The sequence below is a fragment of the Cydia splendana genome, chromosome 16, assembly GCF_910591565.1.
Source record: "Cydia splendana chromosome 16, ilCydSple1.2, whole genome shotgun sequence".
Classification (NCBI taxonomy): Eukaryota; Metazoa; Arthropoda; class Insecta; order Lepidoptera; family Tortricidae; genus Cydia; species Cydia splendana.
In genome coordinates, this window is record NC_085975.1 from 11,601,074 (window position 1) to 11,628,196 (window position 27,123).

General features: G+C 39.3%; 1 protein-coding gene across 5 annotated transcripts in view; it reads left to right on the forward strand.

Annotated features, from left to right (window-relative positions):
- LOC134798247 (sodium channel protein 60E-like) overlaps nucleotides 1-23,606 on the forward strand; it is a 302,130-nt gene extending 278,524 nt beyond the window's left edge. Inside the window, exons 10-32 of one of the 5 annotated variants that reach the window (XM_063770627.1) lie at nucleotides 10,311-10,420; nucleotides 12,022-12,293; nucleotides 12,650-12,773; nucleotides 13,848-13,982; nucleotides 14,613-14,827; nucleotides 15,074-15,244; nucleotides 15,457-15,650; nucleotides 15,898-16,141; nucleotides 16,342-16,616; nucleotides 16,702-16,940; nucleotides 17,014-17,106; nucleotides 17,194-17,311; nucleotides 17,397-17,712; nucleotides 17,794-18,069; nucleotides 18,158-18,454; nucleotides 18,540-18,828; nucleotides 19,227-19,420; nucleotides 19,902-20,104; nucleotides 20,581-20,850; nucleotides 21,026-21,385; nucleotides 21,457-21,682; nucleotides 22,057-22,168; nucleotides 23,005-23,606. In XM_063770627.1, coding sequence (XP_063626697.1) covers nucleotides 10,311-10,420; nucleotides 12,022-12,293; nucleotides 12,650-12,773; nucleotides 13,848-13,982; nucleotides 14,613-14,827; nucleotides 15,074-15,244; nucleotides 15,457-15,650; nucleotides 15,898-16,141; nucleotides 16,342-16,616; nucleotides 16,702-16,940; nucleotides 17,014-17,106; nucleotides 17,194-17,311; nucleotides 17,397-17,712; nucleotides 17,794-18,069; nucleotides 18,158-18,454; nucleotides 18,540-18,828; nucleotides 19,227-19,420; nucleotides 19,902-20,104; nucleotides 20,581-20,850; nucleotides 21,026-21,385; nucleotides 21,457-21,682; nucleotides 22,057-22,168; nucleotides 23,005-23,207 — 4,936 coding nt within the window. In that variant the 3' untranslated portion in view covers nucleotides 23,208-23,606. Of the gene's footprint in view, nucleotides 1-10,310; nucleotides 10,421-12,021; nucleotides 12,294-12,649; nucleotides 12,774-13,847; nucleotides 13,983-14,612; nucleotides 14,828-15,073; nucleotides 15,245-15,456; nucleotides 15,651-15,897; nucleotides 16,142-16,341; nucleotides 16,617-16,701; nucleotides 16,941-17,013; nucleotides 17,312-17,396; nucleotides 17,713-17,793; nucleotides 18,070-18,157; nucleotides 18,455-18,539; nucleotides 18,829-19,226; nucleotides 19,421-19,901; nucleotides 20,105-20,580; nucleotides 20,851-21,025; nucleotides 21,386-21,456; nucleotides 21,683-22,056; nucleotides 22,169-23,004 lie in introns of all 5 variants that reach the window. The other 4 variants (XM_063770625.1, XM_063770626.1, XM_063770628.1 and 1 more) reach the window with 4 other exon arrangements.
- Nucleotides 23,607-27,123: the final 3,517 nt, after the last annotated feature.

Here is a 27,123-nt window from a genome sequence, read left to right on the forward strand (position 1 = left end):
TCTATTTGATCTCTAAATCGTCTCAAGATCTTGTGATTATCTCGAAATCCGAATAGGCCTGAATGTGTAGTATTAGCGCTGAAAGAGACCTACGGCTACTCGTACCAACCCCATCTAGAAATTCTAGAATGTACGCGTAAGCCCGGATGATCAGTGTTCAACAGTACCTAACTAAACTATGTCAATAAAAGTTTGCGAACACTTTAACGATGACAGACAGTTTGGTGCAACCCACCCTTAGCAACAGAAAATAGGTACTATCGAAAAAAAACCGGTCAAGTGCGAGTCGAACTCGCGTCCCAAGGGTTCCGTACCGCACACATTTTCGAACGAGCGAGCAAAGCAAAGTTCATAAGTACATTCAATTGTTCATTAAATTTTTCCACACACGGCTGGCTATCTTTAATTTTGTTCGAAGTTCGCAAATTGCTGGCATCTCACTCTGTCACTCTAATTACGGAGTGTATGTGTGTATGTGTATGGAGTAAAAGAGAAATCCCCGCAATTTGCGAACTTCGGTGTTCGCGGTAGACCGCCTTCTCATTTAGCTACTCGTACTTAAACCAATTATTTGTTCTGTTTGAGCACTAACCTCCTAAAGCTCATCCTTCGACCTTGCGTGGAGGCGCACCTCTCTTGGATACTTCAGGCTTTCGGCCCAACGCAGAGCTCGGCCTTCGACCTTCGCACTAGCTGTCCACACCACGTTTCACGTAAATCAATTGCGGTTATGGCCCTGATAGAGCTTATCCGCAATTCTTAAGTCCGGCTCATGCTTAATAATTGCAGACTTCTTATACGTTTTTCCAGTAATCTATAGGTATCGGGCCCAATCGCTTAACAAAAGATAGACCAAAATCGACGATCTCCTTTGCAGGAAGCATGCACATGTCGGAGGCTCCGGGCCTTCGACCTTCGCATTCAGACACTTGTACTATAATTGTTCTGTGTTTGAACACTAACCTCCCGCAACTCGGCCTTCGGCCGTGCGTTTCAAAAAGCTACTGGGGGATGCTTCGGGCCTTCGGCCCTACGCGTAGCTTGGCCTTGGGCCTTCGCAAAAGCTGTCCACACCGAATTTCACGTAAACCATTACGGCTGTGTCCCTAAAACAGCCCAACCGCGTTTTTTTTCTCAAGTCCGACTCACGCTTGACTCTAGATTTCTAATAGGTTTTCCTGTCATCTAGAGGTAAAGAACTACTATGTGTATTTTTTTCAAAATTTTAGACCCAGTAGTATCGGAGTTAAGGGGGGGAATGGTAATTTTTTGCCTATTATCTTAAATAACTTCTAAACTATTTCATTTAAAATTATAAAAAAAAATATATTTGAGATCCTTAAAATAAACCCTTTCATTTAATATGTAACACGATATGGTTTGCAAAACTTTGTTTTTTAATTTTCTCATATTCCCCCTATAAGAGCCCCCTATGCTTAAAATTCATTTGTTTTTATTACATGTCCGTCTTTGGGTCACAGACTTCCATATGTGTACCAAATTTCAACTTAATTGGTCCAGTCGTTTTGGAGCAAATAGGCTGTGACAGACGGACAGACGGACAGACAGACGCACGAGTGATCCTATAAGGGTTCCGTTTTTTCCTTTTGAGTTACGGAACCCTAAAAAGCGGCACATCGCTTATTGCCGAGCAAATGGTACATATGACCTTCTTTAAATTTATCGAAAATTCAATTCCATTTCGCTGCGGGAAGTTAATCGCGACAGGAATCGACAAATCTAACCGCACCGCCGCCCTAAAAGTCCATAAAAATAATCAATGGCGGGTCATTTATTAGTTTTTCAATAGTTGCAGCTCGCGGCTATGAGAAATCTCATTCCGTCCTGGCTCCTTTATGTATAGATAGGTGGTATTTAGTCTGGGTCTTTAGTGCTAATAGATTTCGATGTAATATCCAGACATTAGCCATGATTGTGGAAGGAAGGGTGAGTCGCTAGGAATTGTAATTTCTAAAGTAAAAAGTAGATACCTACTTCTTTTTACCAACTCCAACAAAGGGGGGATCTCGATACGCCTGCTTTTTTATTTTTGCCTAAGATATTATAAGTATAGCGCATTTATGGCTAAAGTTATGTTATTATCGCCCTCCAGGGCCATAACAGCCGTAACGGCCATTGAATATAACCCGTTAAATATCCATTTTCAATTTGTAATTTGTTGCGTGCGAGTACCTACGGTAAACTATTGAATGGGTTTTCCAATAGCTGTTGCAGCAATATACCGCGGGCAGAATACTCGTACTACCCCGTAGTGGCTAATTTTACAAGCCTGTGGGCCGATTAAACTCGAGAAAGTAACAATAACAAAATGTTACTTGGCTCCTTATTTATGGTAGTTCTGTGTCACTCGATGTCTCTCGATGACAAATGTCATATCGAGCAATTTTGCGTGTCGCATTATGCTCCGTTCCTGTGACATCGCTACTATAGCGCAAAGGCTGCGTCACTCTGTTTACTTTTACGAGTTAAATTGGGCCCTTGTCAACGTCCACCCTGGCGTTAAAATATTGTAGGTAGAGTCTTAACGCCATTGTGTCGAGATTAACGCTGAATGAGTTATTTACGCGATATTTAAACATATTTATTTTAAAACTAAATACTCAATATCTTTTTAATTAACACATTCAATACCACTAAGTGCTACGGGTTACGCTCGTAGCGCGTAGCCACGGTTTCGTCGTATGTAGCGCGTAGTCGCTACGAACAGTGTACCCGACAGTCGGGTTCTTGGTGTTGAATGTGTTAATAGAAAAAATTTCAAATTACAAATACAAATAAAAAATACAAACACAAATGCATACAAATTTACCGCTTTGGGCATAATGGTCTCATATACAGGGTGCCCAGTAATTAATGGATAACCTTCGCACTTTTCTAATTTTGGTTCCTTGTTTCACTGTAATGATCGTTTAGGCCACAAATGAAAAGATTTTTACCTTCTGTTTTTTGAAAAATATTCAATAAATAGACAATAAAGTTTTTCCATAGCCAAGGTGTATATTTAGAAGACCTTAATCCAAAAAATTACATTGTACTCTAACATTTTCAAGAAGTCTGATCGCTTGTGGTGAAAAAAAATGGATGGAACAGAGTGGCCAACTTTCTTAAAAATAGTTTATCTAATACTGATTCTAAAATGGTATCACAAATGCTATTTACATTTTTACAAACAAAGATATGGCCTAGATGGTGATTAAAGTGTAGTATGGTGCTAACTAGTAAAACAGACAGAAAAGTTCGATTATCTCGCAAACCACGAAACTTTTACTAGACCTATAAGTGCATTTTCTGGACCAGCCTAAGGTGCCCTGTCGATGGTTAGAAGGTTGTCCATTAATTACTGGGCACCCTGTATTATGACACTGAAACCTGAAACTCACCATAATAACCTTACGCTTTCATTACCCGACTGCGCGAAGCAAAGGAGGAATACTGCGTTAATGCACTTAAACATTTTCTAAATTAGTAAAAGGCCTAACTAGGTTTTCATGCCAAGTTTTATATCAAGTATGGAGATTATAGGGATGCGTATGTATTCTTACTACCAAGTTTGTGCAAAGTTAGCATGGTCAAGTCTATCACAACACAGTAAAATTGCCGCAGTTAAATTACATTAATTAATCAAAAGCTAACATTCCAAATTAACCAGCCGATAGTGGTTAAAAAGCCAGCTAACAACCCTCAGGAAATTATTAACGGCCCCGACTAAGTGTGTCAACTGGCGTACACCTGTGACCCGGTTTTGGCGTCAACACGGTGGATTTGCATGATAATAGGTATGTTTGCGGAACTTGGCGTGGCGAGCAGGAAGCGAAGGGTGCTGCCGTTGTCTTGTGCTGCACATTATCAATTTTTAACATTTTATATTAACTCAGGAATCTGGGATTTTGCATAAGGAGGTGGGAAAATGAAATAAGTAATCACATTATTACACAGAAATGATTGTGTGTATTTTTACGCAATTCGTTGAACAATTTATGATTTTTATAATTGTAATATGTCTTGTAGTGTATGCGATTATGCGAGTAGCTTAAATAGCATACATACGCCGTCTCGTGTGTCCTTGTGTTGGCTGCAATGCCATAAAATAGTAACTGTCACTGTCTATGGCACGATGGCCGCGGGCTGTACGATTGCTGTTGTGGAAGTGAAGTTATATTGTGTTTGCGAGGGCATTGCCGAGCCGGTGTTTATGTTTAGGTGTTACATAGTTACATAACTACTAATTTAACAAACACTATAAGTGGCGACGAGAAAAAGGTAAGCTTTAAGGCTAAAATTTCAAGGAAGGGGATGACCGGTCTCGATACAAAATTAAGGTTATAATTGCATTCCAAAATCAAGATCTTTTCGTTATTTTGCGTAGCATCGTATACAAAACACTGTTTTTACAATATATTCGATCGTTTCTAACATTAAATTCCATACATTATGATGTAATTGGGGTTTTTAATGCAAATGCGAGGTTTGTTTACCCGGCTCGTATATAAACAAAGTAAGGAACCTAGACAGCGTTTACTTAGTTTATTTAGTATTTACAAATACCAGATAGTGTTTCATTCTGGGATTTCTACAATCTTATTACATTTATATGTTAACATTGCATTTAACTTGTGGTTTTTACTTTCCTCCTGCTATTAAGTACTTAAAAAATAAGTTGTCCATATTCACTCATAATGACAAGTACTGCTAGTACCTACAGATACAAAATGATTCCTGGGTTGTTATAAACACATTTATTTTAATGGTAATTATATTATAAGAATATAGTATTTAAAACACTAGTTTAATTAAGGCAAATCATTTCATTAACTGTATATGGGTCATACCATATGGGTGTAAGAAACAATACTTTCTGTGAGTTGCACACATATCTATTATCTGATAAATTATAATTACACAGTGAGCCTCTAAATAATCACACCATAAGAAACATGTATTGCACACTTTATTAAATTTCAACTTAACTGACGGTGAACAGCGGACGGAATGGCGCAAACGTGTTGTGGAAGGTCGCTAGTTTTGTAATGAAACCTGGTTCGCCGCACTCGCTGACAAGAGGTAAAAACGACGACAAGGTGTCTCAGTACCGGTTTCTGCAAACTTCTCTTGTCGGACATGTGGTAGACCATGTTGGTCTCGCATCGGTCTATTCAGCCACTAAAATAAAACGGTGTTTCACTGGTGACACCATAAAGTGAAAAGGCCTATGATGATGATGATGATGATGATAATGATGGTGAAATAGGAATCAAGGTTCAAATGTTCTATTTTGGTTGGAATGAGTTTGTCTCAAATAATAAGTAAACATTTATTTCAGTTTTATTTAACTTGCAAGGTAAGGTATACACATATATACGCATGTATCCAATTTATATTTTGTTACCTCGTCTTGAAATAAAGAAATAACCCCCCCCAACATAACCCCCATTAAATTAGGAAATATCTGGTAGTTCAAATGAATGCCTCCATTAAATTGGAATTGATTAACATAACCTCCATTAAATTAGGAAATAACTGGTAGTTCAAATGAATGCCTCCATTAAATTGGAATTAATAAACATAACCCCCATTAAATTAAGGAATATCTGGTAGTTCAAATGAATGCCTCCATTAAATTGGAATTGGTTAACATAACCCCCATTAAATTAGGAAATATCTGGTAGTTCAAATGAATGCCTCCATTAAATTAGAATTGGTTAACATAACCCCCATTAAATTAGGAAATGTCTGGTAGTTCAAATGAATGCCTCCATTAAATTGGAATTGATTAACATAACCCCCATTAAATTAGGAAATATCTGGTAGTTCAAATGAATGCCTCCATTAAATTGGAATTGGTTAACATAACCCCCATTAACTTAGGAAATGTTTGGTAGTTCAAATGAATATCTCCATTAAATTGGAATTGGTTGACAGCCTCCATTAAATTGGGAAATGTCTGGTAGTTCAAATGAATGCCTCCATTAAATTGGATTGGGTTGACAGCCGCCATTAAATTGGAAAATGTCTGGTAGTTCAAATGAATGCCTCCATTAAATTGGAATTGGTTGGCAGCCTCCATTAAATTGGAAAATGTCTGGTAGTTCAAATGAATGCCTCCATTAAATTGGAATGGGTTGACAGCCGCCATTAAATTGGAAAATGTCTGGTAGTTCAAATGAATGCCTCCATTAAATTGGAATGGGTTGACAGCCGCCATTAAATTGGAAAATGTCTGGTAGTTCAAATGAATGCCTCCATTAAATTGGAATTGGTTGACAGCCTCCATTAAATTGGAAAATGTCTGGTAGTTCAAATGAATACCTCCATTAAATTGGAACGGGTTGACAACCTTCATTAAATTGAGAACAGTCTGATGGGTCACCTATTGGTTACCAACAAATTTGATATTTCAGGTTGCATTAAAGTGATTACATACATATCATGATCAACAACCATCGCTGACCCTGGAGGGGTTAGATTTGGAAGGCGACCGAAGTTCCATCGGCAGCAAATGGAAGAGATGGAAGAGGTCATTGTTCATATATCTGAACGCGGCGGATGTCACTGATAAATTAGAAATACATATACGAGGATAAAAACAAGGAAACCTAGATTAGAAACAAGAAGACGAAGAAGTTAATGCTATTTACAATAGAGTCAATAGAAATAATAAAATATATGGTACTTACAGAACTAAAAGGGAAGGGACACACATCAATAATAATATAAACTCTTGTGGACGTTGTGGAAATAAAAATCATCAAATGCATTACAAAGATTGCCCTGCACTAGAAAAAACTTGTTTTATATGTGGAAAAATGGGACATTTTCGCCAATTCTGTGGTATGAAAAGGCACTCAAATATGAACACAAAAGGAAACAAAAAAGCTAGAGATGAAGTAGGTTACATTTTTTAATATGTATTGATTGACAAATATTGCTGGTTAATTCTGGTTGTAAACCGAACCTTATTACTGTAGAAAAATTGGAAACCTTGAATGCCTTGGATAGTTTAGAAGCTAGAGCAATTAACCAAATGTCCATCCCAATCAAATTTCATATGAATATGTCACGTCACAACCATTTCCTAAGCTTACAACTGCTAGCTATGTTAATTTCCTACATTCGTTTGAATTGGTAGTTGCAGTTAGTTGTATTTTATAAAATTGTTGATGTATTGTTATTATTTTTGCTTGTATGTAAATTCAATGTTCACGTGTAAAAGTGCCCTTGTGGCCTATTTGCTGAATAAATGTTGAAGTTTGAATTCAGACAGCTCTAGCAGGTTGTAAGAGAGGAGTTTTGATCGTTCTGTGTAGAGTGTAATATCATTCTTTAGTACTTATATTGGCCCTATATGAATGAGTAAAATGTTTCAAATTTAGTAATTTAGGATGGAGACAAAGGACTTTCAAGAAAGTCTGATGGAGTACCTAATGCACCTATTAAGGTATAATAGTTATTTGTTTTACAAGGGGGCAAAGTTGTTGTTTAACCGCTCGTGCTAATATTGATACCCGAGCGAGCGAAAGATCCCAAAGTTGAAGTTCGAAAATGGAATCTTGAGCGTTGCGAGGGTTTCAAAGCACGCAAAACCAAATCAAATCCAAATGAATGTTTTTAAATATTTATCATCCAAAATCATCATTTAAAAGTCAATTCTACCAGCAAACATAAGAAAACAACTCAAAATTTGCATTTGATTACTTTGCCTCACATGTGAATAAAATGCAACTTTGCTATCAGTTTTTGAAGTGCAAAGTAAGCCTTTCCGAGCTGGTGTGGTGAAAATTATATTATATTAGCGTATTAATGTATGTAGGTACAGCCTCATTCATCCACAGAAAAAAAAAAAAACTGTTCATTAGATGGCAGAACAGGAACAAACTTCCATCGATTGATAGACTTAAAAGCACTGATGTTGACCTGGATGTGCGTGAGCGAAGATACATAAAGAAAAGGGGGGAGAGTATGAGTCTAGCTGAAAGAGATAGAGTATATATGTTAAGAATATGGATAAAGGAAATAAATTCAGATCGAACTACAACCCAACACCTCATACTGTACAGAGTTTTAATAGAGGTGATGTATCTGTGGAGAATTATGTAACAGGGCAAATACTCAGAAGGAACATGGTTCATCTGAAAAGTGGGAAGATGTTCAGAGGAAGGATCAGGAAGAAGGAACTGATAGAGAACACAATGATAGTGACAATGAGCGAATGTAGCTGTGATTTAATGTGCCATGATTTGGTTATTTTGTTCTTGGTTGTGGTTGTAATGTTGTTAATTAGTATGTACTTTCATACTTTATAAATATAATATGTACCTGATTTATCTGTTTCAAAAGTACATATAATATGTTTCATTACTGTTTAATTTGGAAGACTGATTCTAGTATTGTACCTAGAAATATATTTGTTGTGGTCATAAAACTCTTGTTGTTAATTATCTAATTTAACTTCAAGGGAGGGATGTAGTGTATGCGATTATGCGAGTAGCTTAAATAGCATACATACGCCGTCTCGTGTGTCCTTGTGTTGGCTGCAATGCCATAAAATAGTAACTGTCACTGTCTATGGCACGATGGCCGCGGGCTGTACGATTGCTGTTGTGGAAGTGAAGTTATATTGTGTTTGCGAGGGCATTGCCGAGCCGGTGTTTATGTTTAGGTGTTACATAGTTACATAACTACTAATTTAACAAACACTATATGTCTAATGAGAGTTACTTACCTACAATGTAGGCCATAGTTGTGGGATATGGATCAAAATTTCAGACTAGTACTATAAAAATGTTCCGAACCCCTGTACTCGCCATAGCCGCCGCGCTAGTTTTCTTATCTTACCGAAGATTCGTACTAACTACGGCAAATCAATGATTACTTTTGAGGGTGCGCGCATGTTGTTATACATGCGCACAACCTACCCTCACATATTAAACATATCGACGCGTTTAACTCGTTTAAAAAGGAACTTGCTAAACATGTCATTGCAGACAGACCTATAATATAAAACGAGTTGAACGTGTTAGTTAATTTATGTTTTTCAGATAATCCTAATAAAATTAAATATGTACTTGTCTTATTTTTGTTATGTTGCGACGACGAAAATAGATGTAAATATGTATTTTTAAATATGTTCTCATGTCAGTGATGTATTGTCTTTATGAGAATAAATGTCTTTAAACCTAAACCTAAAAAGCCTTTAAAATACTTAATTAATAAGCTAAATTCGTTTTGAGGTTAATGAATGAATGAATAACATTTATTTCACGACAAGTCCCATATTATATTAGTAACAAGTTAAACATACTTAAATTTAGTGTTAGTGCAAAGCAACATAAATAAAAATAACAAATAAAACAAATAAAATCCCAGATTAATGCCAGTAGGATCGAAGTTATCAGTGGCTTTCCTAATAAGTTTCTTTTGGCATTTAGAATTGAGGCCTGTCCCTAGTGTCAACTATTAAAAAAATATGTTGGTTTTAAGGTTTAGTAGCCCATAGGATACATTAACGATAGTAACTAATAATATTCATTCAAAATAATTAAGATATATTCGCACTTTCATTTAGGCAAATGAGTAAATGAATAATAATCGTAGATCCCTGCCACCGTGTCCGCTACGCCGTAGCCGTAGTGCTACGCCACTAATGAATTCCAAACAACGCGCTACGCCGCTCCGCGTAATCAGCAACGCCGACATTTTCTCACGTTGTATGTTAGAGTTTCGTCGGATTTTCACCGGAATGACAATGGGGGATGTTTAAAATTGTGGAAATCTATGACTCCGCTTGCTTCCAGTTATAAACACAGTTTCTCAATCCATCAGAATTTTGCTTGCTAACTTAAATAGTTTAACGAATTTTATCAGAATCTATCTTGCCAACTGTGGTAACAGCAATAAACCTACACATCGATGAACCTTATGCCTTTTGTAATAAGGTCCACCGATGTACAGTTAGAAGTGTTGCTGTTTGTATTCCATTATCGCCCCATTTATACCTACATAAATTGAAATTCTATAAAATAAGTGTTCCGTGAACAAAGTTTCGTACGGAACACTAAAAAGATAATGCCTTCTATCGACGCTTGAGGTCACCGCGTATCTTCCGCGTATGGTAAAAAGATATATATTTTATTCCTCTCAAAATCATTGCCCAGTAAGTCAACTTCTTCTCAGCATTATCTCGTCTTTTTATCAGGGCTAGCGAAGGGAGCATATAACCGTTCAGCAATCTTATCCCAACCATTGTCACATCTTTACGATTTTTTTCTTAATTTTATTATAAACATTTCCAGGTCTCGGTCCCGCTCGCGGTCGCGGTCCGTGACGCCGAGCGCGTCACCGCCGCCGATGCCCGCGCCGCCGCCGCCGCCCCCGCACACGCTGCACCCCGACAACGCACTAGGTAACGCGCTGGCTCGTTTGGCTGTTGTGGACCAACCTGGTTTGTGCCTTCCGTTGTTGTATGCACGTCGACACCAACACCTAGGCCACAAGACGCACTCTCCGTTTGATTTACCAATGTACGGCATTCAGCGTCTGCGTTGAGCGTGCGTTTCATGGCCATTGGGTTACACGTCGCCGCTTTTTCACGCACACTCTCCAACCTGACAAGTTGACAACGCACTGTGTAACACACTAACACGTTTGGCTGTTTGGGATCAACCTGGTCGGAAAGTTTCCAAAATAGCGAAATTTTGCCGTGGAAAAAATTTGAAATCTTCATCATATAAAAAAAAAACATATTTTTGCATGGGAATCGAAATTTTCCATTTCTCAAATGCAAGTTTCCGTTGTCCCCTGTGAAATTTTCCAACTTTTTATCCTACATACACTGAAATATGGCGCGACCGCCTTGTTCCCCGCATGCGTTAGATGTTTACATCGCACTATGTACTTAATGGGCTGGTTAGATTTGAACGTTCTCACCACAGTCCATAGTCCACACTGTACCCCGACAACGCGCTAAGTAACGCGCCAGCTCATTTAGTCGTTGTGGACCAATGAAAGACGAGTGCACGCAGCGGAAATGATAATGTTGAGATGGATGTGTGGAGTGACAAGAAAGGATCGTATTAAGAATAAGTAAGTATATAAGAGGAAGTTTAAAAGTAGCACCAGTAACGGAGAAGATGAGGAGTAGTAGGTTAGCGTGGTATGGGCATGTAATGAGGAGGGATGAATGCCATATAGGCAAAAGAATGTTAGGAATGAATGTTGATGGACGGAGAGCGGATGTTAGACCCACAAAAACGATGGATGGATTGTGTGAAAGTGAATGAGGATATGAGAAAGAATGGAGCGAGTGTTGAGGTGACGAAAGACAGAGGAGAATGGAAGAGAAAAACATGTTGTGCCGACCCCACATAAACGTGGGATAAGGGCAGGGAAAAGAAAGAAGAAGGACCAACCCGGTTTGTCTTCGTATTGTTGTTGTTCCCATATATTTCCCTACATCACGTCATCGCCTTCTCCCTCGCACACGCTTCACCCAACAACGCATTAGATAATGCACTGAGGTAACCCACTGGATCATTAGACTGTCGTAGTAGAACCTGTTGTGCCCCTATTTCGTTGTACCTATCCAAATCCCAAGTGTGAGTAGCTACAGTTCGCGAACGAAGTCTGAGGGATTTTGAACTACACGGTTCCTGTACGATCCCTCAAACTTCGAACTTTATATTTTCGGTGTTGATAATATCTATGTTTTCTATGATCCAAGTACCCTAAACTTTCTAGTTGTGAACATTCTGCCTTCTGTATGTTGAACACTCCAGCATTGAGGTTTTAGGAGAATTTTTTCTTTACCAGTCTCAAAAACTTCATAGAAAATAAAACCTTCAATTACCTACCTATGTATCTTGATAATAAACTATTGTAAAATTTCTAAACTCCAATTGAATACACATTAATTATTTTGTGACATCACAAACTAACACTAGAACACTTTACAAATTATGTTTAAACGTGCATGGCTGTTAGAGCACTCTTATACAGTACCCTCAGTGATACTCTTCGCAGGTCGCGGGGCGCTAAGCGCCGCGGGCCGGCAGCTCAGCGACCACAGCAACAACCGCGAGTCGTCGCTGGACGATTCGGGCGTCGTCGACGACCACGACGACGGCGAGCACACGTCCGACGACCAGGCGCCGCATCCACATCCGCACCCGCACCCGCATCCACACTCGCATCCTCATCCGCATCCGCGGCGGGTTCACGTGCAATTGCCCCCGCCGCCGCCGCCGCAGCCGCCTACTATGCTGGCTTTGATGCCACGGGTAAGGACAATATATCATTCATCTCAGCGTTTTTCGAAATCTTTTCACGATAGATACCTATTAAATCTTATCGACCTTATCATAATTAAAGCACTCCACGATACAGGTATAAATAACTGTATTGACTCGCGATACTAAATATTTGGAAAAGAAACATTTGCGGCGACAAGTACTGAAATCCATATATGCCAACCGCGTAACCTGAACAATATCCATAATAATATCCTACAGAATTCATTTTAATACTAAAGATAGCGATATAACTTATGATTCATTATTGTTTCTAATATAATGGTGGTGCGATACTATGTAGGTCTGAAACGATAATAATGAGAAAATTTTATGGTACTTTACAGGAACCAGCACAAACACAGCCACCCCAATCAAAGCAGAAATCGTCAGACAAGAAGAAAGGGGACAAGAGCATCCAAGAGAAGTATCCGCTGAACCCGGACTACCTCAACCAGATCGTGGTGCTAGGTAAAGAAATTCATATGCTTACTGCACAGCTTCTAACCCTGGAAAAATGTGTCTTGCCGTCTATTGTATCAACAAGTCAGTTCATCAGAGGAATTTTACGTTAGCAGAATCTTCCTGATATTTACTTCTTTCTACTGCTTAGTATCTAATAATAAATGACGTATTTGAGTATTAGATGGCACGACACAAGAACACTTATTCCCAATTGGCACGGCTTCTCTGGAGCACAGGACAAAGTTAACCGATGCTGCAATAACAGAATGAATGCTTACACCAACAACTAGACAAACAACGAAATACACGACATGCGCTGAAACGACATTGGCAAGAGCTGACTATAAATTACGTAGATTAGCATTAATTATGTAAGATATTTCTGGTTCTATGCATGGTATATTCCTTCTATACCTACTTTTGAATCTGCCACGTTTGAAATAAACATCTAGTACATAGGATTCTATGAACTTTCGACGCTTATGTTTCTTGCAAAATTATCTTTTATTCGAAAACAGTGTACAGACTACTTCCGCGTTTTATTCTAAATTTCTGTAGTGATCTACAACAACTTCTAAACTTCTAACTTTTTAGTTGCTCTATCCTAATCTAAGTCTCATTTTCAATTTGATGATTATTTCATTTTGAGCATCTTTTTCAGAACATCGCTCACACATCTGTTTTCTAAATCTTGAGCAAACGGTTTTTTATAAGTGAATTCTTCAGAAGCTAGACGAATGTCCAAGAAATCTCACAAATTGGTTTCATGGTCATTCTAACAGTTTGATATACAGTTGGCAACAATTTATTTACATGGTTTGCATAAGCCTTCAAATTTTGACCAGAGTTTTTGCCAAATTCATAATTTAAGTAGTCACGCTAAGTTACCTAACGGCAATTTCGCTCTGTTTCAAAATATCTGAATAATAACTATATACATACAACTGACATAATCAGAGCTGAAATAGCTGTCAAATGGCTGGTAATCACCATTAGCTTCACTTCTCGACGAGGTTCGACCTCGTTGAGCATTTGTTCGACACTATTGCAATCTCGCTTCTACCTCATTAATATCGTCAGGGGCGGACTGGCCATACAAGCGCGCGCCCGACCTCCCCCAAGCGGAGACGACGAAAATTAATGAGCTCAGTTTATTGGCAGCCACGCACAAAACTCATATGGGCAATTATGAACAAAATTGCACTTACTTCACAGGTTAGTAAACACAGACGCATTTTCTATACCCCAGTCCACCCCTGTTCCCCACAGGAAGACTGCAGGGTAACTGCGATTGGTTTTGCTATCATCGTCATTATCGGAGTCGCATGCGAGACCGATGAAGAAATTGTCAGGAAAGCACTGAAACAGAGGTAGCCACTTCAATGTTACGAGATGTTTCCTATCCAAACTTTCATGCATAATAAAATATACTAACAATATTCTAAATACCTGTGTTTGATAATTTCTTCACGCAACTCTTCTATGTGATTCTCTTCCTGTAAACAAAATTATAACAATTACAATTTGAGTAGCCACAGACTTTCACTTCACTGGCAATTGCACCGATTAGACACAGACTGTGCAAAATTTTACCAATTGGCGTGTTTGTACCGGTACCGTGCATTTTTCTGCATTATCCTCTTAGTCCCGATCTATCGCTTTTAAATGCATGCCACGTTCAGTTATAGATACAATTTTGGAATCAAAGCTTTGCGTCCGATTTGAAACTGCTTCGTTACGCTTTGGCTTCTTGATTGTTCCAATTTTTACTTTATTATATGAATGTGATTATTGGTGTTGAGTCTTGCTGTTCGAAGTTGACTAATTAGAACAATGTTATCGCAGACGAACTGATGGACAGAAACTGTGAATGCTGCGTGACTTGCTGTATTGACTACGAGGGCTGGCTGCAGTTTCAGAACTGTCTGTACGGAATTGTGAAGGACCCACTATTCGAGTTGTTCATAACAACGTGTATAGTTCTCAATACGCTGTTCCTAGCGTTGGAGCACCACGGCATGAGCGAAAACGTTAGAAACGTATTAGATATAGGAAATAAGGTAAGGTTATCAGATTTAATGTCCTCTCTTAGTCAAAGCATTTCAAGTATCAAAATGTTTTAAAAGTTTAGTTTCATTTTCGAAATCTTTTTTTTAGCCTTTTTCAATCCTTGAGATGTAAGCCTCCTTCAATTTTTGCCTTTCTGTTCTATTTTGTGTTTTTTGTACCCATTTTGGTCCAGCTGTTCTTTTGATGTCGTCTCTTTACGCGTCTAGAAATCATATTAACATTTGATTTGATTCCAGGTGTTCACGTCAATATTTACTTTAGAGTGTATAATGAAAGTGATGGCGATGAGCAAGGACTTCTTCGCCTGCGGCTGGAACATATTCGACTTGATCATAGTGTCGGCCAGTCTGCTCGATCTCATATTTGAGCTTGTTGACGGCCTTTCTGTGCTACGGGGCCTTCGCTTGGTAAGAATTAATTTTAAATGAGTTCTAGTTTTTATGAATAATCAAGTAACCTAGCGTAATGGTACAATTAACAAAGCTGTTTGGAGTATTCACACAAACTTAAAAGTAGCATGGGAAACAGAAAATTGAAAAAGAAAGAGACAACATGTAGGAATACGAAAAGGTACCAAATATAATTAGAAATGTGAATAAATTTCATTTATTTGTTTCAGTTGCGTGTGTTAAAGTTAGCTCAATCGTGGACTACAATGAAAGTGTTGTTGAGTATTATAATATCGACAATCGGTGCTCTCGGTAATTTGACGTTCGTGTTAGTGATAGTTATATACATATTCGCTGTTATCGGTATGCAACTGTTCTCTAAGTCGTACACACGCGAAAAGTTCGAGCCGGACGATGTGCCCAGGTACCACCCAAAATCTGGTTCCACACCAGTTTCTTCAAATTTTTTATCTTCTACTGAACTGCACTTTTCTCCTTACACTTTACTAAATGTCTCTAATTTTTCTTCCTTCGTATTAAATATATCTATTGCTATATGTACTTCAACGTCTGCCTTATTTATTTCAGTTACATATTTACATTCTACATATTATTCCATACACTTGATCTCCCTTTCTGCTATATATGTAATTGTAATATGCGTGTTTAAGGTGGAACTTCAATGATTTCTTCCACTCGTTCATGATGATATTCCGGATCCTGTGCGGCGAGTGGATCGAGCCGCTGTGGGACTGCATGCGCGCCGAGCAGGAGAACGGCGCCGAGAGCTGCTTCTTCATCTTCCTCCCCGCTCTCGTCATGGGCAACTTCATGGTGCTCAACCTCTTCCTTGCCTTGTTGCTCAACAGCTTTAACAGCGAAGAGCTTAAAAATAAGAAGGAGGTAATCAAAAAGGTAAAAAGACTCTTTTATGCGATCACCGCACCGGCACTACACCGCAAACGGCACAAACTTTGTAGGAGCACAACATGCTTTAAAGCTGGGCGATGACACGCGCGTGAGAGAGGACACTTTTTACACCGCAGCCGCTTAAGTTAATGCACCATCCATATTTCAAACCATGTTGCTAACCGTTTTGTTTCAACCGTTTTCAGGAAGTAGGCGAGGATTCCAAGCTAGCTAAAAGTTTCGATAGAATACGTTCCATAGTAAGAAAAAAAGGTTTTCTTATATCAAGAAGCAAAGAGACTGAAAAGAAATCTAAGTTAGAAGAGCTAGTTAACGAGTTTATGATACAAAACCGCACGGCGCAGAAAAAGGCGTCGATACCTAGCGAACAGAATGCTTACTTTTCCAATGTGCAGGAGACTACGGCCCTGTTTCCTCACGACAATATATATAGTCACAGTTACCAAGAAGCGTTAAACAGGTATGTATAACACAACTAACACGCACTACTTTCCGACTTTAAAAAGTGAGTGTTTATATTACTAACCCACTACTAACATTTTCAGGCCAGTAGTCGGATTTGACTACCCTACTCTATTTCAATCCGGAAACAACTTCAATCACGGTAGCCAAGAAACTTTAAAAGATGTAAAGGACTTTGCAATAGAACACAAAATAACTAGTATTCGAGAAGATTCCAAAGAGAACCTGGATGACTTGTCTGTAGCGACGGAGCAGGTGAACGCGCAAAGATTATTGAATCAAATGTCTTCGGGATACCATACGCAGCCTTCAGAGACAATAGGTAAAGAACGAGACAAGCATGCTATTTCATTTTTAGAGTACATGTACTTCAATCGCTTTTTGTTACTTTTCAGATGATAACGAGCAATACGAAATGGCGCATATGTCCACTAGGACGACACCAGAAAAATCTAAGAGACAAGGAAGGGAGCCACCAAACGTTTCATGTAAGGAATCTGGCAAAAGACCAGAAGACCAAGACATGAAGCGTCCGTGGCAAACTTTGGTCTCTTATGTAGATGAATTAACCGTAGGTGGGAGAAAAAACTCCAAGGGGCAGTACGCTGATGCAATGGGAAATTTTCCGGGATTCGGGATCCAGAAAGAGGAGAAAGTTCCACAAGATTGTTACCCGGTTCAGTGCTACGATTAGTAAGAAATTCCTCTATGACTGAAATTAAATATTTTTATTACATCAACTTGAACACAGCTGAATTTCTTTTTTCTTCTCTTTTAGCTGTCCTTGCTGGGATACATGTATCAAAACAAAGATGGGTCAGCGATGGATGGTATTCCGTACATTCGTTATGCGGTATGTCGACACGCCAGCGTTTGAGTGGTTCGTCTTAGTACTCATTTTCGCATCTAGCATAACCCTTTGCTTCGAAGACATACATCTCGAGAAAAACAAGCCGCTCAAGAAAATTCTTTACTGGACAAATCTCGGCTTTTGTATGATTTTCGTAATTGAAATGTTTCTCAAATGGATCGCGCTGGGGTTTTTTCGATACTTCACGAGTTTTTGGACGTTGCTGGATTTTACTATAGTTTTTGTAAGTAACTTTTAAAAAATTGTGAGTAGAATTCTACTTTAGGTTAAATGCTATGTTATCATTTTTCTTTTTTTCTTTCAGGTGTCAGTGTTTAGTTTGTTAATAGAAGAAAATGAAAACTTGAAGGTGTTAAGGTCGCTCAGAACTTTGCGAGCACTGCGACCACTGCGAGCAATATCAAGATGGCAGGGAATGCGAATCGTAGTAAACGCATTGATGTACGCAATACCCAGTATCTTCAACGTGTTACTTGTCTGTTTAGTGTTTTGGTTAATTTTTTCCATAATGGGTGTGCAATTTTTTGGGGGAAAATTCTACAAGTGTGTCGATAGCGAAAACCGGCTATTACCTATAGCAGTAAGTATAACTAGATAATTATTTTTTGTAATTACCTTGGTTAGAAAATTATCTAGCTAAAAGTTTAAATTAAAATTACTTTTTTCAGGAAGTGAATGATAAATGGGAGTGTTACTATAACAACTACTCTTGGGTGAACTCCAAAATATCGTTCGACCATGTAGGTATAGCGTATCTGGCACTCTTCCAAGTGGCTACATTCGAAGGCTGGATGGAAGTGATGGCGGACGCGGTAGACGCACGAGGGGTAGACCTACAACCAGCCAGAGAAGCTAACCTTTACGCTTACATTTATTTTGTAATATTCATAGTGTGTGGATCGTTCTTCACTCTTAATTTATTCATAGGAGTTATTATAGATAATTTTAATATGCTTAAGAAAAAGGTGAGTCTATTTGGAACATTTTTGTCAAATCCATTAATCTGTAGTTATTAAGAGTCTGTTTCTAAATCCTTTTTCTTTGTTTTAGTACGAAGGTGGAGTCTTAGAAATGTTCCTGACAGAAAGTCAAAAACATTACTACACAGCCATGAAGAAACTTGGCAGAAAGAAGCCCCAGAAAGTGATAAAAAGGCCAAGGAATCAATTCCTCGCGATGTTTTACGACTTGTCGAACTCGCGTCGTTTTGAAATTGCGATTTTCGTACTTATATTCTTGAACATGTTGACGATGGGCATAGAACATTACGATCAACCACATTCCGTTTTCTTTATATTAGAAGTTAGTAACGCGTTTTTCACGACAGTATTTGGATTAGGTAAGTTTACAATCTCAAATCTTTCAAATTATATTTGTATACATAATAAATTATACTGTTTTTCGGAACTTATGTACGAAATATCATTTGATATTTACCAGTCGCTTTTCGGTGAAGGAAAACATCGTGAGGAAACCGGACTAATCCTAAGAAGGCCTAGTTTCCCCTCTGGGTTGGAAGGTCAGATGGCAGTCGCTTTCGTAAAAACTAGTGCCTACGTCAATTCTTGGGATTAGTTGTCAAGCGGACCCCAGCCTCACATGAGCCGTGGCAAAATGCCGGGATAGCGCGAGGAAGAAGAAGATAATAAATTATACTGTGTCAATTACCTCCCTTCACGGATTCTATTTCTACGTTGTTTGCCCTTCGGTCATCTAATTCCATCCCTTTCATTTCAGAGGCAATAGTGAAAATAATAGGGCTCCGCTACCACTACTTCACGGTTCCATGGAACGTGTTCGACTTCCTGCTCGTGCTCGCGTCTATCCTCGGCATCCTCATGGAAGACATTATGATAGACCTGCCGATATCCCCCACCTTACTCCGGGTGGTCCGCGTTTTCCGCATAGGGAGAATTTTAAGACTGATTAAAGTGAGTATTCTTGGTTCACCGTACTTCAGGAACAGAGAACACGTACTTGTAGGAACAGTTCAGCAGATTGCCGCTCCCAAACATTACCTACTCTTTTAAAAGCTACTTTTAAATCAGGAATGGAACAAGCATTCTCAGAAATATAAGCGTAACATTTCAACACTGATTCGACGTCACTGATGAAATGTTCCACGAGTCACTTGAAAATTATAAGCACACTTTATCGATATAAGACCTTTTATCAGATGACACAAGTGAAACATGTTCATATACTAAATTTCAAGTTAGTTTGGCTGCTATCAGCCAAATTGAAAATTTGCACCATTGAGTTCCGTTGGAGCTTTGGAGTGTCTCATTTTTATAAAGGCGGTTGGCGAATAAAATAACCATAAAAACGGACAAAATAATGTTTTCCCCTTTAGTACCATCTGTCTTAATTGCAGCAAGCATCCGATTTCACAAAAAATCTTTTACCTCCCAGGCTGCTAAGGGCATTAGAAAGCTGCTATTCGCGTTGGTGGTATCCCTGCCCGCGCTGTTCAATATCGGCGCGTTACTGGCGCTGATCACGTTCATCTACGCCATCATCGGCATGTCCGTGTTCGGCCACGTTAAGGAGCAGGGCGCGCTAGATGATCTCGTCAACTTCCAGACCTTTGGGAGAAGCATGCAGCTGCTTTTTCGGTAAGAATTTTTTCTTGTCACCGGTTACCGTCGGGCAGATTCAGGGAGACATACACCTCAGCAGTGATCACGCTAGCTTCAGCAAGATGAGCTATTAAATCAGGTGGTGGTGGGTGGTGGTAACAGCAGAAAAAAACACTGTTTTTGACTTCTACCGTATCCATTAGCTGAAAGACGGGCTAGTGACGACCGACTAAGTGACTAAGTGACTAAGTAACCAACATAAAACTTCTAGAAAAAGAAATATTGTTCTTATAAATACATACATACATAAGCATACATACATCACTGGCTCAGTGACCTAAAGAGGAACTTGGCCTCTGACACAAGAGAGCGCTACTCTGCCCTATTCTGCGTCACTTCACGCCAGTTGGGTATTCCGAGGGCATTATAAATACATCAGTAATCAATAATTACTAATTATTATAAGAACTTAAACCATTTAGCGGCGGGTAAAGTCTTTTTTTCGTTTCCAGTCTCATGACGTCAGCCGGCTGGAACGACGTTCTAGAATCATTGATGATCACTCCCCCCGAATGCGAGTACGGCGATCACGGCAACAATGGCAACTGCGGAAGCCCCCTCCTCGCCATCACCTACTTCACATCCTTCATTATCATCAGCTACATGATTGTCATTAACATGTACATAGCCATCATTTTGGAGAACTTCAATCAAGCCCATCAGGAAGAGGAAATAGGAATAGTTGAAGATGACTTGGAAATGTTCTACATCAGATGGTCTAAGTAAGTGAATTTCATAATCCACAATCCACAATAATTTATTCGCAAAAAAAAGAGTTTCAATAACTTGTCCAGTACAGTAACTATAGGTACTTTTGATTTTGGACTATATCTTCTTCAAATCATCCGTTTCTGATAAGAGTGATAATGATAAGTAACTTAAGTTGTTTATTTCCAGATACGATCCACACGCAACCCAGTTTATAAGTTTCGCTCAGCTCTCAGATTTCATCGCTTCTCTGGATCCACCGTTAGGAATATCGAAACCAAATACAGTAGCTCTAGTCAGTTTCAATCTCCCCATTGCCAGAGGAAACAAGATCCACTGTCTAGACATTCTCCATTCGTTAGTCAAACATGTCCTCGGCCACGTTGAGGAGACAGATACCTTCAGGCAATTACAGGAACAGATGGATATCAAGTTTAAGAAACAGTTTCCAACGAGAAAGGAACTCGAGATCGTTTCGTCTACTAGGATATGGAAGAGAGAAGACAAAGCCGCTCGAAAGATACAACGGACGTTTAGGGAGTATATCAAGTAAGACGCTCTAAACATCATTTATGTTGAAGCAGTATCTGGCGAGATACTAACGATTTTTTAATTTTCAGGCGAAAGAATCGTAGTCCTTCAAATGAGGAGGAGAGTACAAAGTGGTCGCCTGGCGGTGGTTGGGGCGGTCGCCTCAGCGCTTTGCTGCACGTCCGAAGAGGGTCGCACGCGTCGACTAGTCGGAAATCCTCTCGAGCTTCCGACGCTTCGGACCTTAGCGAGCTAGGAGGGGCTTGGCTTAACCTGCCCCTCCTACTCCTGCCGGGGGCCACGCCTGGTGACCAGGTAAACGACTAACGTAAAATTCAACCTCTGCTTGAACGCACATAAGTTTATTTCGAAAAAACCACTTTCGTTTATGACAAGACTCTACCACAAGGCGGATATAATATCAAATCACTGGCACGCACTGACACAGTCACTGTTCGTACCTGCGTCGCACCTAGAAATTAAACGTCGCAAGAAACGTGCGAACACAATCATGGACAGTCTAGTTTGCGAAAGTTTTGTATGTGCGCTCATAGATAAAAATATAGGACTTTATAGTGCTTTTCTAACAATAAGAAATCATCTCCAATAGACCTTGTGGTTAGGCTTGTGGGGTAGATTAACTTGGGTATTCGTTAGGGTATAGGAATGACAGTGAGTGTTGTGGCCAGGTGCCGAGCGGGTCCGAATCGGCGCCGCCTCGGCGTCGCTCGGCGTACGGTTTGCCGCTATTCCTACGACACCAGGACGCGGTGGATGAGGACGGCGGGCCCAAACGCGCAGGTTCATATGTAATGTTTTGCTTTCCGTGTCTCCCTCTATTAGACTCGATGCTTTCTAACACCCACTTGGAAGTGGTTAGCGCTTTATGTAGTCAGATTAAATCTGAGCTGCAGGCAAGTAAGTCTAAATTACATTTTACATCCTTGATGTTCACAGACTGACAAGTACTTTCGACATTGTTACTCTCATGCAGACCATAGCGCGCTCTATCTCAATATTGTAATTTTGACCATCAGAATTCGTTTTCGCATAAGTTTGGTTGGCTACCAAGATCATATTAATTTCAACCAATTTCAAACTCAGAGTAAGCATGTTACTTTGCTCTCTCTTTGATCCCGAACTAGGTTTGAACAGTCGATTTTAACAAACGTAAGAATCGTTTAGTATTTAAATTTAAACAATCATGTTAATTAGTATAAACCGCTACATAATTTTCCACTTTAGAAACTAAGTAGATTACAAATGTCCACCCCACTGTTTGTGTGTGTGCCGTTAATCCAATCCAGCAATGCAGCGTGATATTCTAAGGCAAACATCATCTATAATGTTGGTTTATAAATGAAAATGTGTGGAGTACAATACATGTCTTAGAGAATGACGTTGTGCAGCTTCGCAGCTACTAGCAAAGTTACGCTTTTCCGCTATTACGCTACATAAATGTGCTTGTGTTTGAGAAGTCTCACGATGGTCTTGAAATGTACATTTTTGATGATCAATAATTTCAAGGACATAACGTACCTCGAATAACGGTTCTTCACTGATATTTAAATGATGTATTCCGACGAGCCTCGCATCACACTCGCTGGCGTATTTTGTAAGCACATTACCACCACCAGGTTCCCTTCGTCTAACGTCGCTGCGGTCGTCGGGGCGGCGCGCGACTTCGCCGGCGCGGGCGCGCACGCCGTCACCGCACGCGAGCAGCGCCGTCAGCATCCTCGTGACCGAGGCGTCGCCCGACGCCGCGCCGCCGCCGGCCGCGCCGCCGACGGTGGTGCGCGTGCTGGTGCACCGCGAGAGCGACGAGCGGCCCAGCTGATCCGAGTCCGCCGAGCCTGTCGGCCAAGACCCGCAGACTCCCCCCGAGACGGTCTAGTGTTCCGGCCCGAGTGTCAAATGTTTATCGACCGCGTGCGACGCTCGCGCGGCGCGGCTGGAGTGATTGTGATTTTTAAATTTAATCTAGCTTTATGACCACGTCTATTAATGTACGAGTGCGGCGTAGTAGGTACCCGGAACTTCCAATAGCGACGTTTTATCGTGTCTCATCAATTTTAAAACTAGATAGATATTCAGTATTCGCGCCGCTTCATAGTCGCCGGTGGATTGTACAGCTGTTTTTATGATATTTACTAGTTGTATGAGGAATCTCGATGATGGTTGTATTTGACGACTTTGTTGTAAATAGTATTTAGAATACGAGAACGACTGATACCGACACCTGTACGGTTACCACCAGTTTGTCACTGACATAAACGCCGTCGAGAACGTAATTTACTTTCTATACATCTCGCTCGCACTCGCATATTAGTGCAAACGGGATGTATAGAAAGTAAATTACGTTCTCGACGGCGTTTATGTCAGTGACAAACTGATGGTAACCGTACAGAAGTCTACGACGGGCGCTGCGTCTCCGTTTAGTTTAACCGCTATCTTAAAAATACGGCGATAAATAACAGCCGGCCTAGCCAAGGTTACAATCGCTATCGCTTCGACAACGAAAAGCTTTATGTCTCTCTATCACTCTTCCATATTAGTGCGACAGTGACAGTTGCGTTTCGATCGCTACGGAGCGTAAGCGATTGGCATCTTGGCTACGCGGCCAGTAGTCAATACCTGCCGGCCTAGCCAAGGTTACAATCGCTATCGCTTCTATATTAGGGTGACAGTGACAGTTGCGTTTCGATCGCTACGGAGCGTAAGCGATTGGCATCTTGGCTACGCGGCCTGAATCGAAAAGAGCTCGACAAGCGTAAACCCGAGTTATAACAGAGCTAAATTATAGTGAAAAATAATAAGAAACGTCAATTTTCGCCTTAGTGAAATAGAAATTAAATTGTTTATACAATTTATAGCATAGATATGGTAGATGTAGGCATCGTTTCAGTTTCACAGTGCCTCTCGCTATTTATTATAACGTAGTTAAGACGCCGATTGTTTGCTGAATATTATTAAATCACTCGTAAAGCTGGCACGCGGTTTTATGAAATGCAATTGAATTGTGAAGACAAGCAGTGCCTTTACCACACCGGGTAGACAGCGACGCTTTGTGATTTTAGTGCGAATGAATTTGAACTTTAACATTAGTAATTGAAGGTTGATAATTCCAATTCATTACACAAAAATCTCGCCTGAGTTTTTTTTTTCACTAGCTCAAATTTAACCTTTAAAATGATCCTGCTCGCACAAGATAGTTATACATAGGTACTTTTTTTAATAATTCACTTTTGCCAGAATAAATTTGTATAAAACGTGAAGCTATGTTTGGATATCGACATTTTGAAAACTTACAGCCTTCTCTTCAGTTAGTAAATGACAACTTTGATCTCTTATAATATAGACATGACGCCCTGAGTCACAAATTTAGCGGCAATATTCCGCCTAGCAAGAAAAAATATGTAGGTACTGTATCAAAAAAACAACAAGAGACCTGGGGCCTTACCATGATTATGTTTAGGACCTAAACTGAATTGCTAATGGACGGAGTTATATGTTATTTAGCTCCGTCCTTTAGCAATTCAGTTTAGGTCCTAAACAGAATCGCAATAAGGACATCATGGTAAGGCCCCTGTACAGATGTTTCTAAGCACAGTTTCCTTTCAGATGGGTTTGATAGCGACTGTAATATTATATGTAATAGCCTTCAATTAAAGTCAAATAGTAAATTACCTAATCCTATAATTAAGTAGATTACCTATTTTGTAAATCAAAGTAACCTACATCGGTACATAATTTTAATTGCAGGCATTTATTAAGGAGATTCATTTGTTCTAATGATTCACGTTTTTTGTACTTAGTACCTGTAACCGTAAGGACTTAAAGTTCAAAATACGAAAGCACAAAATATTAGATTAGAATGAATTATCTTTCGTGATTGTTATTGAACGTATCAGTATTATTTTACCTTTAGAAACTGCAAAAATACCTCAATATGTTTTAAATAATGTCGGGCCCGTCCACGATTTAAGTTTCGTTGATTAATTGTAATATTAGCCGACATGCGAAAAATGTAACCTAGATCGAGGTTCAATCTTATTATGCTACTCAGCGATAGTTTAGAAATTTTGTTAAAGTAAGGCCACCAAGAACGAAGAATTTCGTACACTGACCCGCGCTTTCTTATCTCCTAGTACTATCCAGCACATCGCCGGTCAATGCCACTGTGCGAGCGGGACAATAATAAGAATACTTATGCGCGTGCGATGGAGATAGGAAATATCGGGTCAGTGTACGATATTCTTCGTGCTTGACGTCCTTACGTTATTGTAAGTAAATGATTCTGAAATAATAGCTTTAAGCAGGCTAGCCGAAGTGTACTTCAAATGATATGTTTGCATAGTAAAAGTAAAATAGGACATATGGGACAGTCAGTTATTTCTTGTTGCTAATATTGAGCTCGTCAGCCAGGAGACAACTGTTTGTATGTACCCATCTATACAATATAAACATATCTACTAGAGTTAGACCAAGAAAAGTCTACAGCGATTTTGATAGCCCACGCAGTGCACGTGTCTTTTTAAACGTCAAGCTTCTATGAAATTATGACTTTAAAATAACACTTGCACTGCGTGGGCTATCAAAATCGCTGCAGACTTTTCTTGGTCTAACTCTACCAGGTACCATGCTTAGAAGATGGGTCATGACTACTCCTAACTGCCTCCACTATAGTTCGTTTTTTTAGCATTAGAAAAAGGTAAACAATCTTGACGTGTCTTTTCATTGAAAAACACTTTGGAAAAATAAGTCACGGCAAATATGTAACAATTATGAATCATATACGGTTATTTACATTCTTTTGCTTTCATAAGTAATAGTTACTGATTTTTAAAAGCGTTTTTCAATTAAAAGACACGTCAAGATCGCGTAGTCTTTTTCTAATGCTAAAAAACGAACTATAAGAACTATGTACATACCTATATACTTACAAAAGGTTTGGAGAATTTAAATCGTTGAAAAACTTTTCAATTTTAAGATTGTTCCCGCGTACGTCTCACGTAACCATGGTAATTAGTAACAAGAAATAGTTGATAGACCCCCTACAATCTACATACATAAATTAAACTTCTGTGTAACAAAAGCTATTCTGCAATCTTACGTCCATTCAATGTTTCTTCCTTGGTTTGGCTTGATAAGAAACTTTAAGTAAAGTGTCGTTTTGAAGTAGAAAGTGGTTTATCAAAGACACTGGTGCGAATAACTGTTACTAGCGTATGGGGTCTCATTGACAGGAACACAGCTCATTGTTAGAACGAGAAGTCCGTACTTCATATATTGCTGTCTTTTTCTAGCAGTTATGTCCCTGTCTATCAGGCACATGAATAAGTCATGTATTAGGCTTTAACAGATAAGGAAGGTAACACCTAATATCTGGGAGACCGAGCTTTGCTCGGAAAACATTAAAACTCAAATATGCGCGTTTTTCCCAGAGATAAGACCTAGCTAGATCGATTTATCACCCCCGAAAACCCCCATATAGCAAATTTCATCGAAATCGTTAGAGCCGTTTCCGAGATCCCCGAATTATATATATAAATAAACAAGAATTGCTCGTTTAAAGGTCTCAGATAAATCCTGTGTCGATTACCTTCGCAAAAACACCTGTATTAAAAAGTGCATTAAACACTGTAATATGAATGTAAATTACTTACTTAAATGATACAAAACATAATCCTTAAAAACTGTAAAATTCTATGTCAAGTTAATTGCTTAGAACGTATCTACTTACGTGTTGTTAG